The 16,394-nt window shown below is 34.2% G+C and overlaps 1 protein-coding gene across 1 annotated transcript in view; it reads right to left on the reverse strand.

The window, feature by feature from the left end:
• LOC129222057 (probable phosphoserine aminotransferase) overlaps positions 1-16,394 on the reverse strand; it is a 77,325-nt gene continuing 60,931 nt past the window's right edge. Inside the window, exons 7-10 of the mRNA XM_054856483.1 lie at positions 13,270-13,439; positions 12,480-12,608; positions 6,792-6,929; positions 1-569 (exon numbers count right to left, since the gene is read on the reverse strand). Of these exons, the coding sequence (XP_054712458.1) occupies positions 464-569; positions 6,792-6,929; positions 12,480-12,608; positions 13,270-13,439 (543 nt within the window). The 3' untranslated portion in view covers positions 1-463. The remainder of the gene's footprint in view (positions 570-6,791; positions 6,930-12,479; positions 12,609-13,269; positions 13,440-16,394) is intronic.

Here is a 16,394-nt window from a genome sequence, read left to right on the forward strand (position 1 = left end):
TAACAGTTAAAATATATAATTATGTTTTATTAACAAGTTTATTGAAGAAAACTAATTCTAAATACATTTATAACAATATAAAATTACTATAAAGTTAGATTTGTAAACAATATTTGCTTATATTAAAATGAAACGCAGCAATGTATTTTAAAAACTTTCAGAGAAAATTCATTATATTGATAAAATTAAACAGCTTGCTTATAAAATTTGCTTTTTCTTACAAGCATTTGTAAGTAGCAAGCAACATTTAAAATTCATTTTACAGAGATTGTGACGCAGAACTTTGGAATGCCATTTAGAGTAATGAAGAAATTGGAATGTATAGGTTGCACTGGTAAAAATATTAATTTAAAATGATTTTCCGTAGATTAGTAGAAAAGCTAATATCAACTATGCATTTTTCCTGATAGAAGCTATGTTATAAACTGCAATCGATTCTTGAACATTCTTTTTGTGCTTCTGTTTACACTTTGTTTGCTTGAAGAAAACTTTTCAATAATTCTACCAAAGCCTTTGTTTCTTCAAGTGTTATGGCATTGAAAAGCGAAATTCGAATACCTCCAACAGATCTGAAAACAAAAAATATATAATGAGTTCATGCTATATACATATAAATCTGGTTCAAATGAGAAACAAATGGTATGAAAATTTTATGTACAGCTCTCTTTGTTTAGGAGATGCATAAATGTGTAACACATTTTACCTTCATGCGGGTTAATTTAAATCATTGTTAAAATGCCATTTTTGTTGCTACTTGTACTTCTAACATTTATTTTAACAGAACTATGTGTACATTATGATATGAGGGTTGGTCAAATAACGAGGCTTAGGCTACAAAAAGACGTTATTTGACATTCTTCAAAAATACTGATTGAAATTGTTTAAACACTTATCCCACTGAGAAATTAGTGGCATATGTTTCTGCTCATAAAAGTCCTTTAGCTGCTGCTGGAACCAATTTACGCACGCATACCTTTACTTCATTGTCGGAATGAAATCCTTGTCCCCAAAGATGTGGGATCACATGGGGATAGATCTGGACTATAAGGGGGTGGGGTTCAAGATTTCCCACTTAAATTTCAGTACAAGTTCTTTTGCATTGGCTGTTTGTGGTCAAGTGTTATCCTGTAATAGGATGGAATTTACCGAAGTTTACCGAGACCATAGACAGCCAATGCAAAAAAAGAACTTTTGTGGAAATTTAAGTGAGAAGTTTTGAACTATCCCTCTTATGGTCCAGATCTATCCCCATATGATCCCAGATTTTTGGGGAATTCAAGTCACTTTGGGGACAATGATTTCATTGGGACAAGGAATTAAAGGAGTGCTCGCATAATTTGTTCCAGCAGCAGCAAAAGAACTTTTATGAGGACAGAATTATGCGACTAATTTCCCAGTGGGATAAGTGTTTAAACAATTTCGGTCAGTATTTTTTAAGAATGTCGAATAAAACGGGTTTTATAGCTTTGCCTCGTAATTTATTGACTGACCCTACCTAATACATGGCCAGCAAAATATTTCACAAGTAATGTTTTAAATGTCTCTCACAGTATTCAATTTAGGTTGTAAATTAAAGCACTATATACAACTTAAGACCTGCAGTCTATCCATATAATTTCCGAAAATTGCTTGATTCCTATTTAAGTCATTTTTTTTTAAAAGCTGGACAGTCTACGATAGCTTGAAAGTTGACACCTGCAATTTTCCCTCAAACTTTCAGCATGTATTAGCAGTATTGTCATTAGAAAAAATGAAGCTTCTTTCCTCTTAAATTTAACTTTGTCGCCCTTGAGTTACAGGTTAAAGTTTAGGGTCATGAAAATATGTCACTAAATATATGATCATTTTGCTTCAAAAGCAATGAGTGACCCTTGCCTTTTTTTTAATGTGTGTACTACTTTACACTTTTTACATGCTAGCATAAATACTTTAGTGGCTCACTCGGCTTTGGGGGTAAAAGTCAATTGAAAAAGCTGTTTTCGTTACTTTTTTTGCCTTGTTTGTGTCCGGATGTCTGCAAAGCCGTGAGTGACCCTCATGAATAAGTATAGGATGAACTGCTCACCATAGTATAGTACTCAGAAAAACAGAAAATAACATGGATTATTCTTTGCTTTAGTAGTTAAACCATCTGAAAGTTGATGATTAAAAAAAAGGTTAAGTTTCAGAGTCTATAACTCTGTGCACAACGAGTCAACAACTTTGTGATACAGCTATCCATGTGGTGTAGTTTAACGTCCAGGTTAAATACCCATAGTGTCTAATCAACTTTTCAAATTATTGATAAATTGAAACAAATAATCAAAGCTTAATTACTCTAATAAGGTATGAGTCAACAACTTTTAGTAAGAGCTTTTATGGTGTAGTATTAGAGTCATGTCAGAAACCCATGTAATCGAATCGCCTTTCTTAATTTGACGGTCTCAAAAATGATGATTTCAGTACAAAAGCATGTTTTTTTCACTAGTTTACATGCCTGCTACACAAATTTTAATGATCTGAAACTCACAAAAATACTAGAACATATCAACAACCAAATGCACTTTAAATTCCCAAAGTTTCAGGCTTTCATTGTGATAAAAATTTCTGCAACCTTTACCAAAACATGGCAATTCGTCTCACAAATCTGATCTGCTATTTTGCAGCACTATTTTTTGGACATCCTAGGTCCTCAGGATTTGGTTCTTTATGCACTTGTATCTTTCGTGATCGTCTAAAAAATGTTTTATTTTTTTTGATGCCATAGTTATAGTTTTACTTTTTTAGCATTAATTCATTTGTTAATTTTTAAGAGTTTATTACTAAGTACTGTATATGCAAAATTCAACAGTAATTACTTACTTACCAAATTGCAGTCCTCTTTTTATTTACAGCATTAGTTTATGACCATTTTAAGTCAAAAATAACAAGATGCAGATGAATTGTGCATAATATTCGAGTCATTCGACGTCACTGACCCGATTTTTGGCATTGTCCCTGATCGATAATCTCGAAATTGGATGAAGTTTTAGAGGTGTAGAGAAGCTTTTGAAAACAATCGATGCAAGTTTTCAGCTTCCAAAATCGAAATCCTGAGGATCTAGGATCTCCAGAAAAATAGTGCTCCAAAATGACCTATTGGTTGTGAGACGAAGTGTCATGTTTTAAGATAAATAAATACCTTTATGCTGAATAGTAAAGTCAGAACAAACAACGTAAGTAGAAGCACAAATTTGTAAATTACCGCAGACACGTGTTTCGGCGTTACAGGGAACGCCTTTTTCAATGCAAAAAATAATGAGCTTATGGATGAAAAGACATCCGACAAAAGCTTTTGTCGGATGTCTTTTCATCCATAAGCTCATTATTTTTTGCATTGAAAAAGGCGTTCCCTGTAACGCCGAAACACGTGTCTGCGGTAATTTACAAATTTGTGCTTCTACTTACGTTGTTTGTTCTGACTTTGTCATGTTTTAGTTAAGGTTGCAGAACATTTTATCACATTGGAAACCTAAATTTTGGAGAGCTTGAAATACATTTGGCTGATAATGCGTTCTAGTATTTTTGCGAGTCTGAGCTCATTAGATTTTGTGTAACACGCGTGCAAACTCATGAAAAAGCGCAATCCTGTATTGAAATCATCATTTTTGAGAGCGTTAAATTAAGAAAGCAGATTCAATCCCATGGTTTTCTGACATGAGTCTAAAACTACACCAAGTAGAGTATAATACAGCTGTTGCTCAAAATTATTGACTCAAGCCTTTTAAAGTAATTGACCTAAAGCTTTGATTCTTTTTGCTTCAAATTATTAACTTTGAGACCCTGTAATTAAAAAGTTGATTAGATGCCATGGGTTACTGACTGGGACCTTAAACTACACCAGAAGGACTATAACTGCAGCTGTGTCTCAAACTTTTTTACAATTGGCGCACAGAGTTATTGACCTTGAAACTTGTCCTTTTTTTGAAAATCATCAATTTTGAGGCTTTTGAACTGCTGAAGTAAAGGGTAACTGATGTTATTTCCTGTTTTTCTGAGTACTATACTATGGTGAGTAATTCATCCTATGCTTATTTACGAGGGTCACTGACGGCTTTGGCAGACATCCAGACAAACAAGGCAAAAAAAGTTATGAAAATAGCACCTTCAATTGACCTTTTGCCCTCAAAGCCAAAAGTGAGCACCAAATAATTTATGCTAGCATGTTCCAAGCATCAAGTAATATCCATATTTTAAAAAAAAGTCATGGGTCACACATTACATTTGGGGAAAAACGTTCATATATTTAGTACCATATAGTCACAACCTTTAACTTTGGCCTCTACTCAAGCCAAACAATCCAGATTTAAAAGAAACTTAACTTTTCCTGGAACAATATAGTACTGTTACACACCGTAACTGTCACATAGAGGGTGTTAAGAGTAAGTTGCCAACCTTAAATCAGGGCTACACGCAATGTACCGACAGTCCTGGTGATTCGTCCTTGTTATGGACTCGTCAGTCTGGAATAGGGAATTACTGAGCTGAAGGTAGGTAGGTGGTATCTCGTTGAAGCTGAGAGTACCAACAAACTGGTAGATATAGTGAATTGATCTCACCTGCAAGAGTTTGCAGATATGGTGGCGATACAACTCGTAAATTGAAGGCAAAAAGCTTGGGTATTAAGCAGTAAGTTACCACCTCAAAGCCAAGGCTTACTTCTTAATACCTAAACTTTTCCTTAAATTTCCGAGTTGAACTGCACCATGTTTGCGGTCTCCGGCTGATGAGAAATTTACTTTATCTATTAGTTTGTTGGGACTCTCAACTTCAGTGAGATGACATCTACCTTCAGCTCAGTTATTCCCTATTCCAGACTAATGAGTCCATAACAAGGACGAAACTGCAGTCTCTAAATGCAATAACTGGCTGTCGATATATTGCATGTATATAGAGAATGCTTCAGCTAACGTATTCCACAAAATTTTCAATCTTGTATGCATTTAAAGGACCAACAACAAACATAAAAACACATAAAAAGCTTTCTATGATCATTCTGATTTGTAAGATTCGCTAATTACTGTACTTCCTATTTTTCCATGGATTTTCATAAAAAGTATAATTTATATTCACAAAGATATAAGCATTTCTTCAAAAAATATCAATTTCTTTCGCAAGTTAAGCTGGAGTTTGCTCCAAACTTTTAGAAAACTTGACTGTATTCAAGAAAATCATTACACTGAACTTTGAAGATGAAATATGGATTTTTTAATTGAATTTATTTTTCACTGTGCATGAACAGAAGATAGTAACATATGTTAAATCACTGTGTAGAAAAAATTAATTCTTAAAAAATTAGGTAAACAGTATAGAATATTGAACACAAATGATAAACTATATAAAACTTGAAGTTCTCTTTTCTTCTAACTATAGCCTATTCCTTCGAATAGAACTGAACAACATTCTTCATTCTAAAATTTAAAACAGAGCATTTCCCTTCGTAAGTATCTATGAGACTCCATTTAGAAACCCTTTTCTAAATGAGTATTGGGGTTTTAACGCTTTGTAGTTGAACTTAAAATCATAGTTAATACCTGACATGAAAGAGCAACTGAAAGTTATACTACAAGCTTATAAGTGCTCAATGTGAGCACTGTCATTCTACGGCAAACATCGAGTCGCTAGCCCAGTTATTCCCAAGTGTTGCTTATTTTTTGTGATGTAACAATTGCCTCAATTCTGTTTCTTAAGGGGTCACACTACCTTTCAAGCAATTTCTTTTAATTTATATAAATTTTATATTTCTTTGAAACCATAACATGCATACTTATTTCGTAATCAATAATGTGTTTTCAAAATTTAAAAATATTGCCTACTTTTTTTGAAAATTCAAAAAATTGAGAAATTTTAAATTTTTAAAATCTTTAAGGCTTTTTTATTTTGGCACTAATTTAAAAAACGCTTTTTGAAAAACGATCACTATAATCATCTCTAAAAATCTGTGCATTCATTTGCTTATGAGTTCATTCGAAAATTTTCTGTGATTAATTATGTAAAAAATCAAAGTTTTTTTTTTTTTTTAATTTGGTTTCTAAAGGTTTAACATGCTCTAAACATGTAATAAATAGAGTAATTTATAAAATTCTTATCCAATGCACAGTTTTGTCAAATATGTTATCCCAATTGCAAAAAGTATTACTTTAAAGCTGTATCTTTAATAGAAAAAAATCCTTAAGGATTCTAATGACACGAAAACGCAAAAAAAACCATCATCGAGAAAAAGCAATTTGAAGTTTTTCTTTTGCATAAGAACACATAGGGAACATGGCCTAAAACCACTCATAACTTTTTGAATATTTGAACTAAAGCATTGAAACCTTTCCCCTGTGTTCAGAATAGTTTTTTGTTTTGAAATAAGCAATAAAAATTTTTCTGATCGTTTCATCATTTTTGAGGCACTGTAACCCCTTAAGACTGGTATGTCAGCTGGTAGTTAAGGCTCCTTTATGAACCCCCACAGGTTGAAATCACATGAAGTGAGCTCCGGTGAGCAGAAAACTTGTTTCACACAACCGTCACGCTCACCGGATCTTACAAGGATCACATGCCATCTGATGCGATTTCTGCCTGTAGGGCTCATAAAGAATCGTGTGCATATGCCTACATTACCAGCTGACCTACCTGATCTAAGGAACAGATTGTGGCAGCTGTTGCAACAATTCACTACAAAGCGTTAAAACACCCTGATATTCATACCCTGTACTTTCTTGTCCATTAACCAGCTTGACCCAAAACAATCATAAAAATGCTTTAAAAAAAATTAACATCGGTACCTGTGGCCTTTTAAATTAATCATCCCTTGAGCCTTGGCTTCTTCTAAAAATTTCTTTTCTAGTTCATCATTACCACTGGGACCACCAATTCTGAAGGGGATATTCATTCGACTCCTGCTGTCTTTTTTAATTACAGAACTGAAAAACACAAATTAATCAACACTTCTTTAACAGTACTTTGATTATTTTTTATTGCATAAGTATTTTCTATAAGCTTAGCTTTACTAAAGAACTTGAAAACTTATCCACAGCAGTGATGTAGATATGTAGGGGGAGGGAGGATGTGTACTGATAGGAGCATAAGTTATTAAAAAAAGGGGGGGGGGGAGATGCTTGTGTTAAAACTTGAAGGAAAAAGAAACGAAAAAATGTGTACAATTTAAAAATACACTCCTAATTCACTCTTGCTATGATACATAAAGATTTTTTTAAATGAAAATATTGTATTTTTAGGGAAAATCATAACAATATTTTTTCATAATGCAAAGCAGATTGAACAGATAATATGGATAAAATCAGGTTCTGATTATCCTTGAATATTAAAATTGTTGCAGATTCTTACCAACCAAAAGATTCATTCTGAAACTCTGGAAGGATAACGGAAGTTATATTTTTATGAACCATGCTTGAATTTTTCAATATGCTGTTACAAAAATGTATTGCCAACTAAACTCTCTTCGTGGAATACATAGAGACCACAGGTAAACAAAAAGGTTTCCAGAAGGTTCGCCGCTAAGCCACTTTTAGGGATTTTCTCTTAAACAAAAAAAAATTAACCAATAGGATTCACATTCACTGGCTGCTTGGCACCAATGTCAGGGTTGCCACAGAAGTTCAAGAATGAAATTCCCTGACATTTCCAGGTTTTCCAGGTGGTTTTGAGAAAAATTCCAGGTTATCGATCTCCACATTCATTTTGCAACATTAATATATACATCTCAAATTTTGATAAAACTTATCTCATTTTCAAACTTTACAAACAATGATTACCAAATTTAATTTACTCAAGCTGAAATAATCAAAAATATGTACTAAGGGTGGTTCAATTTTTTTTTTCTCTGAGCTCGAGTCCAAGACACCCCTTATTTTTTTTAGACTTACTAATAGTATTGTGCTGTAAAAGTTTTAGCTTCTTACTCAAATTTTAAGAGGGTGCTCAATGACCCCTTAATTTAACATTAGCCCTAGTATAAAAAAAACCTACAAATTTAGAAACATTTCATTTCCCCAGCTTTTTTTTTATGTCAGTAATTATTTTATTGCAATGAATATGCATATAACTCGTGTAGATTCTAGTATGTAACATTGGTTTTTCAGTTCAATGTATTTTTTAACCCCCTCCTCATACTTATGAAGTTTGAGGGAGGGGGTCGAGCACCCAATTTCAGTTGGAATAGGAAATTAAAATTCCTCCAGTATTTTACTATCCACAAGTCTAAAAATATTGAGTGGTGTCCTGTTTTCTAGGAGAAATCTTTTTTTTTTTTAAGTGTACTTTTGAACTACCCTAATGTACTAACACAAGTGAAGCATATCACTGTAATAAACAATTAATGTAAACGTAGCATATCTAATTTTCAATAGCGAGGAGCCACTGCCTTACATCAAGTGAAAGAACTGCAAAATTAACAATTGTGACATCTGTATCACAAAAATAAAGTTAATTGCTAAAATCATCTGAACTAAAAACTTATGAAACCTAAACTTTTTCAATTATTGCCTTCTACCTCACCAATCCATTGAACTCAAAGCGCTTTTAGACTTTGGCGTGTAAAAAAATCATGCATCTTTTAGCTTCACATATTTCCCCTGTTTGTTGCTCATAAAACAGGGGTGCTCCTCCCCAAGTTCAAGGGCACCCCCCCCCCCAATATTTCTGAACGCCTTAGCGCTTTTTTTTTATTTTTAACCCTCTTTTTATTTTATTTTTTAACCTATTTATTTATTTTTAATTATTATTGTTTTGAAAGAAAAGTGTGCTCGCTCCCCAATAAAATACACACACACAGATGAAAACAATAAAGTAAAATAATATGAGTAAATAATTTGAATAAAAATAAAGTAAAATAAATAATTAAAAAATACCCCCCTCCCCCCCCCCCCAAAAAAAATTTGATGGCGCAACTTGCGCCATAATCACTCCTGTGGGCACCCAGTTATAAAGTTAAATTTTGAGCATTGATCAGAAACTTCTCTGATGTACAGATTTTTTTTTAATGGGATTACTTTTATTTTGAAAGAAAGAAGCGCATAGGAAATCTTTAAAGATCACTACCAAAATACTAAAAGATTAGCGATAACTTCTGTAAAAAAGAAACTTTCTAAGTTTAAAATTGTCTAATGAACTAAATTGTTTAGAATAATACGATTTCATTAATTAATTTAAAGAAATAATATAAAATATGAAAAGATTATTGCAGCTCATTAAAAACTTCAGTCGCACTCGCAGACAAAACAATGTGCTGTGCATCATAACAACTTCAGAACTGCTGACGTAAACAAGCAGCGTTTAAACAGAGCCCGCTCAAACGAGGAAGAAAAGAAGTACCTTCTGCGCATGTCCGTGTCCGCCACCGACTGCTATGGCGCACGCGCCAATGGCAGAGAGTTGATAAAAAGAGCTGCAGGGGGAAGAAGAAAGAGGGGAATGACAAAACGACGAATGGGAAGGGAATGGCGGCGAAAAAAACAAGGCTGAAAGTTTTTTTTTTTTTTTTTTGACGTCATAGACCGCGGGCCGCGCTAAGAACGATCGGAAATATGCAATTTTTCATTTTCCCTGACATTTCCCTGATTTTCGGCCATTTTCATTTTCCCTGACAATTCCAGGTTTTCCCGGTGCGTGGCAACCCTGCAATGTGTTCTTGTCTAAACCAAGTACTAGATTGAGGTCGCCAAATGGTGCAATTCTTTGCTTACATCAAGTCTATCTTTCCCGTGAATGAAGTTTCGAGTGCAAGTTAAGAGTTTGGCCCAGCAATCTAAAAAAAGGTTATTAAAGCATCTATACTAAAGAGAGTGATTGAGAACCACCTATTATTCCTTTCAAGAAATAAGACATAATTATCTTCCTTAATCAAGATGCAGCATTTACAATCATATTTTGAAGGTTGGGCCAAAGTTATACATATACTGTGAAAGACTTTTTCCCCCCAATGCAGCAGGCAGTAAAAACATTATCCTTACCCCATACAGAGACAAAAACAAGGGGGAAAATACAAGCAAACAATGAAAGAAAAGAAACAATGAAAACAAAACAAAACAGGCAGACACAAGAACAAAATAAAAATCAAATGTTCAAATTGTCCCTGGCCTCCCAGTATCAGGAGAAAATACAGGTCTGTGATAGGGTGGAACAGACGGGGGAGGTGATTAGCATCCACCGGTGCACCGCTGTGGTAGAGGGGTCAGGCAGGGCTATCCACAATCCAAAGTTTGCTAAGATGGGCACATAAGCAATCATGCCTGGTCACGAGATAAAAGGCAGCAACAGCATTGCTTCTTGGACAATTAGGGATGTTCAAGAGATCATCTCTTCACGGTTTTACTTATATAAGATCCCTTAACGATGACTCATGAGTCGTCTTACATGCTTGCTTTACCATAGACAAAGAGGACTTATAGCTAGCAAGGTTATATGAGATAGTGAGAAGCAAAGGGATACAAGTGGCAAAATTAAAAATTTGGAGATAACCAGTACACATGGTAGGTGAACCTCTTCTCTGTCTTGAGGCAAGAGATTGTACTAGTAGCCCTGGTAGGTGCTGCTGTACAACATGATTTAGAAAAAAAATTCAATGAAAGCCTACCTAGGATCTGATCTTTAAACGTGTTTTACTCGAAACTTAAAATAGTCCACTTGCATCCCTTTGCTTTCACAGCCTCATATGGAGCTTGATAGACAGAACCGCCCTTTTTGGCCAGCACATTCGCTTTTTCATTGCCAGGTATACCACAATGAGAGAGAATCCATACGGTATACCTGGCAAGGGGACCACAATGGATTCCTCCCCACTGCTTGGAATGCGAGAGAAACAGGGGAACAACATTACTCGCGTCCGCAGCAGTCCTTAAGCTACAGGTGCTCTCTGGGTGGTGCCAAATGAGTAACAGCTTTGCAACCGGAAACTGTGAAAGACTTTCACTGAAAATTTTTGGTGTTTCGCCAATGTCTTTGGGTATGTGAATGTTGACATTTACCAGATTTCTGACTTCCACAGTAACATGTACAGGTAGTTATCAAAATAATGGAAACATCTGTGAATAAAAGTGGTTTTTGAATGTGCTTCATAAGTAATAAAGAATAAAACTAGATATTTTTTTCTAATAGTAACTTACATATTCTGGTAGTATATGGTGGCTTAATTGAAGTTCCGGAAGTTTTAGATTTTTTTCAAGCGCGTGAAATGTCGGACCTCTCAAATTTTAAAAGAGGCCAAATTGTTGGAACGCGTCTAGCTGGAGCAAGTGTAACAGAAACATCAACTTTTTTGGCATTTCTAGAGGTACAGTATCTAAAGACATGACAGCGTACACACAGCGAGGTAGGACAAGCTCGGCAAAGCAAAGTAGTGGACGGAAAGAAAAGTTCAGTGACAGAGACCGACAGGTATTGAAGCGGATTGTAATGTCTAAAAAGTGAACAATAGAAGCAAAAGTGACCACAGAACTCAATCACCATCTGGATTTACCAGTGTGAGTGATTACAGTCAGAAGGCACCTTTATTAACACAACATTTACGGCAGAGTAGTGATTATCAACACAGTTGTTGCAGAGTGTTTCCATTATTTTGATAACTACATGTATATTGTAATACAAACTGGCTTAAAAAAAAAAAAACATCACAGTTACAATGCCTAGAAGAGAAAACAGCTTGGCAAGTTAAGTACACTTTTAAGGGCATAAAAGCAATGCCAGTGTTCAAGAATGGATTTCTTGACTGGAACAGGTTCAAGGACAGTAGCCAAATACTGTGCCCATAAGCGAAGAAGGAAGTGAAGGGTGGAACAGACTATTTTAGGGATGGGAGGTCGCACTGAAGAATATATGGTTTTGGGTATGAACATTTTCTGAAATTGCTTGAATGTCAACAAAAGAACCGAATTGGTCAGGAATTTGAATAGTAGGGCATAAATGATACTAAATAATTTTATGAGCAATGAAAGGAAGTAGTATTTCAGACATTTACTTTCAAATGCATTCATTCACATTTTATTCTTGAAGTATTTAAACACGGTGTGAGTGGATGATCTTGTCAATGATTTGGGGGGAGGGTCATGACTGCCATGACCTTCCCCTTGTATCCGCCCCTGGGGGAGGGGGCGGGTACATGGTGTGTCTCGCATTTTAGGCATTTGCAATATTTGTTTAATTAGAAAAGAAATAAAATCAATCTGTTTTGAATTACTGTCAAAGTACCAAACTGCAGGGGGTGTGAAGGGCTATTTTAAAAATAGGAGTCTTGAAGAAACGCACAAACACCGAGACTAGAAAATGACAGTAGCCTGCAGCAAAAAGATCATTTTATATATATTCTTACTGCTAGCCAGGCCAACAAACTAATTTCGGGTTTGTAAACTTGGTGTGTTTTGCTAATAAAATGTGTCAAATAATAAGAATTGTAAAAGAATCACTTAAATTCATTATGATTATAACCTTGACTTTAATAGAGAAGTTAAGAGCCTTACTGATAAAATCCTTCTGAAGAATCAATCACATCATACACAAGCCTAGATTTTTCTGCACTGAATGACTGCATTTCTGCAACGCCACCTTTGGAGAGGATCCATTTAAAGACCAAGCCTAAAACATAAATGCTGGAGGAAAAAATGAAAAAAGTTTAATACATCAATACATTCAACATATTAGAGATTTAAATTATTCTCAAAAAAAAAACGAATGAATCAAAGCCATTAGTACAAAAATACAGTTTAAAGTGTTTAACACGAAACTAAAGGGACAGAAATATTTTTTTACTATAAAAGAATTTTGTGTTAAAATATTTATTAAATTGAATAGTATACAGTCTCGACCATTACATCATTTTGTGTTAACCAATATTTAATCTTAAGTGGTTTCGTGAAAAACATATTTCTCTGTATGTATCGTACTTGTTGTCTACTTAATCCTCAGAGTATACCAAGTATAACAACAGGAAGCAATAGATGTACCGCCTACCGGTCAATCTACCATTATCAATTGGTGCTTTCGCCAAGTATTCCCAGCCATTTGGCGAAGTGGCGAACCAAAGCAGAATTACAATATTGATTGCAAGTAACTTGGACTTCCAAATCTCTTTACCAAAATGCAAAATGGGCAGCCAATGCATGTTATGGTCAAATTTAGGACTTTGGCCATAAAATATGCAATACACTTAGCAATTTTTGCTGTAGAACTTTATTTTAATCATCATTTGTTTCTGCATCAAAATAATACTTCACTTTATGTTAGTTCACTTATTTGATCAAAATTTCTTACCTAAATGTTGGAGGGGTATTGTAAAGTGATTTGTTGTCTGCATTAATTTTGTAGTCGAACACCGTGGGACAGATGGGTAAGGCATGACCCACAAGATCATCCCGTACTATGATGAAGGTCACGCCGGGAATTCCAGCATTTTTCTGTGCTCCTGCGAATATTAGTCCAAACTGGAATGAAATTTATACATCCACATTTTAGGTGTTTAGTAAAATTTGACTTAAAAAAGAAAACTAGCCAACCAGTGACAAAAGGGTGTAAAAACACCCTTGATAGACCTTAGTTTTAACATTATTGCCAATCCTAATACAGCAGTAAATACATGAATAGGGAGTTTTGGTCAACAGAAAAAACTGTCCAGAAGGTAATTCTGGCTGCACTAAGGCTGCCAACTCTCCAAATTCTTTTTAGGAAACTCACCACTTTTGATGCCTTCTCCTGAACTCCCTAATGATGCAAATATCTCCTGAATTTTCATAAAAACTACTAAATTTCCTCCCAATAAAGGAATTTCTCAGTGATTAGGAGCTCGGGGACAATCTCTAGAGCAAAACCATTGTGATCACATAAACGAAATCTTTTCATACGAGTAGAAAAATAAAATACCTCCGATCATTTTTGAAGCATATTTAATTCACTTTCCTTCTTTTAAAAACTTTTATTTCCTAAAAATTGCCATAAAATGTTCTCAAAATTTCTTTGACCTTCTTAATTGTTTTGCCTGCTGCAAGTAATGTTTATTACGATTTACAAGAAAAAAACTTAAGCCTTCGCCAAAACATTTTCATTTCAAACCTAAAAATTAAAGGGTTTGCTGCAAGAAGTAAGTACAGTCAAACTCACTTATAAGGAGCGCCAAGGGACCACGTTGATCACTCATCTTAACAGAATGCCCATAAAAAAAAGAGTTCCTGTCAAAAATCATAAAATTGCATACGTAATTGCTTTGTATTTTTCCATTTATTATTTTTGAACAGTAGCAAAGAAGTTGGTTGTTTTGATTTGTTGTCATATCACCTCTTGTGTTACTTTATTCGAGAAATACTCGTTGCCCGAAAAACAGTCATTTGCACCTCCGCTTTGGAAAATAACAGAATTTTTTTTTAAATATCAAGCACTTTTCATAATGCACTCAAAAGGACAAAATAACTTTTCTGGGTCAGAAAGAACAATTTAAGAATTCCTGTAGTTTTTGAAAATTCCAAAAAAATGATACCACAAACGAAGAAAAGTGCGGCTCAAGCCATGAAGAGAATTTCTGATCATTATCTAGCTTTCAATCATAACTTTGAGTGTTGAAACATGTATATTTTTCTTATTGGGAAAGTGGTTTGAAATGATTAGAACCGTACTTTTTTCGTTTGTGGTGTCATTTTCTTGGAATTTTTGAAAACTGCAGGAATTCTTAAATTGTTCTTTCTGACCTAGAAAAGTTATTTTGTCCTTTTGAGTGCATTATGAAAAGTGCTTAATATTTTTTAAAACATTCTGTTATTTTATTCTTTTTAGTGTAAAGGTATTTCAGAAATAGAATAGTTTTACCATCACAAAACTTCACCTTATTTTTTCATATACATGCTCAGTACTAAAAGGGAAAAAACCTATGTACGTGTCTAAAACTTTAAGCAGTTGGCACTAAAATTTAATCCTTGTTCCTCTCTAGGATTTATGCTTGCTAATTTCATGCTGGCTTCAGAGAAGTCGATTCAAAATTTTCCTTATAATTGCTTTTAACATTACTGTTGCAAGGCAACAAAATTTGTAACAATGGGTTTTATGTTTAAACATTTAACAGGGAAATTACATGAAATTTGCTGTTTTTCATCCTAACTGAAATAATAATTTTATTTTATAATTTTAATTTTTCAGCGCTAAGTTGTACCTTATGATTAAGCAAATCATTTTGTGAAATCCCAAAGTCTCTAAGTGGTCTAGTTGCAGAGATATAAGCAAAACCAGGCCTCAGATTTCTCAATGGCAATCAGGCCAAGTATAATAAAAGTGCTTAAAAGCGAAATTTTTCTGCATATCAAAAGTCATTTTGTTGAGGTTTGTCTCACTTTAAATTTTTAATATCTGTTGTTTTCATCATCGTTTTCATTTATTTTTTGTCACTTCATTAGCTTCAAATTGAGCTACAATATTCCCAGAAGTTTATCTCAGAATTGATAACTTGGGAGGGAACAGACAGAAATTTTCAATAGCTTCTCTACTTCTCAAATGAAAACAAAGGACTGCCATCACTTGTTCCCAGGATTTATGACTCATCTCTGCCTTTTGGGTTACTTCAGAATGTTAAAGAAATTTTTCCAAGAAAGTATGAGCTGAGTTGGAAGTCAATAGAAAATTTTGAATCTCAAAATATTGCTCGCTTTAAGCCGGGTTTGCTCGTTAAAAGCGAATCATACTCCCATAGACTTAACATTGAACCACCTAAACCTTTCTGATTCTCTCGCTAAATCCAGGTTCTTGTTGAATCGGGGCTCGTTATAAGCGAGTCATACTCCCATAGACTTAACATTGAGCCAACCAAACCTTTCCGATTCTCTCACTGAATTCAGATTTTTGTTAAATCAGGTTATAAGCGAGTTCGACTGTACAGTGAAACCTGTATAAGTTGATAACCAGCACCACATTAGTGGTCAACTTAAACAGGTGGTCAAATTAAAGAGATTGGTTTGTATGATATAGGACTAAATTCTGTATCTGAAAAAAAAACTCAACTTACAAAGGTAATTTTATAGGTTTTACTGTACCTACAATTTCAGTATCTTCAAAAGTTCTGCATTAAAGCTTGAAATGCTAATCCATTTTTTTCTTTTTTTGTATTTTAACAACTCCCCTTGTATGCTTTACTGGTTTTTTTTATGAGAATCCATTAACATTTCAAAAAAATAAAAAATAAATTAAATGTGATTTGGTGTGTTTTAAGCTTTAATGGGGACCTTCTTAAAATTAAAATTTAGAACTACCTTCTTTGGGCAGCAAGTCCTTCAATTGTAGATATTTTTTTCAACTTCAAAAAAATAAAAGTAGTAACCTCAATTTCTGAATTTTAGATCCTACCAGTTTTCAGAATGCCAAAATTTTGTCTCCTTTACAGACTTAATTTAAGAAATCCATAC

Source organism: Uloborus diversus, chromosome 5 (assembly GCF_026930045.1).
Source record: "Uloborus diversus isolate 005 chromosome 5, Udiv.v.3.1, whole genome shotgun sequence".
Classification (NCBI taxonomy): Eukaryota; Metazoa; Arthropoda; class Arachnida; order Araneae; family Uloboridae; genus Uloborus; species Uloborus diversus.